This window comes from Hippocampus comes, unplaced genomic scaffold (genome assembly GCF_001891065.2).
Source record: "Hippocampus comes isolate QL1 unplaced genomic scaffold, H_comes_QL1_v1.1 C16993396, whole genome shotgun sequence".
Classification (NCBI taxonomy): domain Eukaryota; kingdom Metazoa; phylum Chordata; class Actinopteri; order Syngnathiformes; family Syngnathidae; genus Hippocampus; species Hippocampus comes.
This window is the reverse complement of record NW_017841704.1, coordinates 1-1,623: the sequence shown is the minus strand read 5'-3', so window position 1 is coordinate 1,623 and position 1,623 is coordinate 1. Positions and strand designations below refer to the sequence as shown.

At 55.5% G+C, this 1,623-nt stretch overlaps 1 protein-coding gene across 1 annotated transcript; it reads right to left on the bottom strand.

Annotated features, from left to right (window-relative positions):
* Positions 1-10: 10 nt before the first annotated feature.
* Positions 11-1,429, bottom strand: LOC109509670 (TATA element modulatory factor-like). The gene is made up of 4 exons (XM_019859492.1): positions 1,248-1,429; positions 855-947; positions 602-758; positions 11-264 (listed from the first exon to the last, which is right to left on the bottom strand). Exons 1-4 carry the CDS (start codon positions 1,329-1,331, stop codon positions 68-70), a joined length of 531 nt encoding a protein of 176 aa, XP_019715051.1. The 5' UTR covers positions 1,332-1,429; the 3' UTR covers positions 11-67.
* Between the last annotated feature and the right edge of the window lie 194 nt (positions 1,430-1,623).

Genomic DNA, 1,623 nt, shown 5'->3' with positions numbered 1-1,623 from the left:
TGCTGCTGCTGAGTGGATGAATTGACGGTCAACCTCGTAGGTTTGAACGTTTTTAACGGGCACTTGACTACCTGCTGCTTTCATCTTCCAATCTCTCTCTTCTGCTCTTCTCAGCCTCCGCGAGTGCCAGGAGCCGAACCTTCTCCTGGCGAAGAAGCGAATTCTGGGACTCGAGCGAGGCCAACTGGCACTTAACGGAGAGCAAGTCTTCTGTGGCCGCGCGTTCCTTCTCGACTGCGGCGGCGAGTTGCGCCTGGGCTTCGACTGACAGACAGTACGAGAGGAGAGCAAGAGGTGGTGGTTTTAGGACAAAAGCGCTTTTTGCTCTGCGTGCCGCATCTGTTGTTGTCGTTCACCGTCAAGGCAATAGTGGCGGAAGAAAGTAACCGACCATCAATCTACGCACCCGTCCCGTCATCTCGCGCTCACAGACACTCCACAATATGACGGTGGGTTTGTTAGCGAGTTAGTATGACGGGGTCGTTCTCACGAGTGTGACATTCAGGGCAAACAGAGACAGCAAAACAGGACAATACAATACAAGGCATCTATACGTCGATGACACTTTCACAATAAGGTCAGAAAAACATTCGGCTCTTACCAAGCCGATCGGAGATGCTCTGTTCCAGTTTTTCCCAGGATGCCGTTTGTCCACCCAGCGAGGCCTGCAGGTTCTCAATTTGACGCAACAGGGGCCTCGTTGCTGAAGTCACGCTTTCGCTGAGCTCCTGGTTCCTCGACTCCGCCTCCTGGAGCCTCTGCGGAAGGATGGAAGAAAAAAGCCCGCGCGGAAAAAAAAGTGGTCTCGCGGGACAGCTGGAGTTGGGGAACGAGAGCCAAGACGACGGCGTTACCTGTTGCAATTCGCTGATCTCCTCCCTCAAATAATCTTCTTTCCTCGCCTGCTGTTGCTCCGCCCTCTGAAGCGCCAATCTCAGGTCACCCACCTGCACGCCGCGTCGAGAGTTACCGAATGAGCAGTGGCACTTGAAGCCCTCGAGGGCTCATCCCCTTTACCCGGGGCACAAAGGACAGGAGGAAAACCGGGCAGATAAGCGACACGACTTTCCCTGGGACATGTGAGAACTCTTGCCCTGAGACTGTCCTGTGCGATGAACGAGAACGATTGGAGATGCAATCTCATTTCAAACGGCGGCTCGTCAGCACTGACACGGCAGCGACCGAGCCAATGATCGAACGGGCATCGATGCGGAACTGTGCGTCTGCGGCACAAGGCGGCGCGTCACCTGGTTGGCCAGAAGCTCCTGCTGCATGCGGGCCTCCTCCTGGGCCTTCTCCAGGGCCAAGCTTTGCAGCTCCTTGGCCTTCATCTCCCGACTCAGCGCCGCCTCTTCCGCCTCACTGGCCCTGCTGGCGTGAGTTTTGTGAAGTTCTGCGAGCTCCCTGCAAACAAAAAAAGGTTCAAGATGCGTACGCGGCACTCACGCAAAATGTTTCCGGGTATTGGGCTCGCGGAAGCTAAAATGCATTCGATCTTTGACGTACATGTCGAGTCTGAAAACGAATCTCAGAAGCAGCTGAACGACAAGCAAACGGGAGCATGGCCCATGCGTTGACCCCCCCGCCCCACACACACACACACACCCTCCCCGCGATTTCTTG

Excerpts from the sequence above, each read along its gene's own strand:
- LOC109509670 (XM_019859492.1), bottom strand. The coding sequence starts at position 1,331 with ATGAAGGCCAAGGAGCTGCAAAGCTTGGCCCTGGAGAAGGCCCAGGAG. Across the intron at positions 948-1,247 it reads AGGAGCTTCTGGCCAACCAG|GTGGGTGACCTGAGATTGGC; the intron begins GTGACGCGCCGC and ends CGCGGCGTGCAG. Across the intron at positions 759-854 it reads AGATCAGCGAATTGCAACAG|AGGCTCCAGGAGGCGGAGTC; the intron begins GTAACGCCGTCG and ends ATCCTTCCGCAG.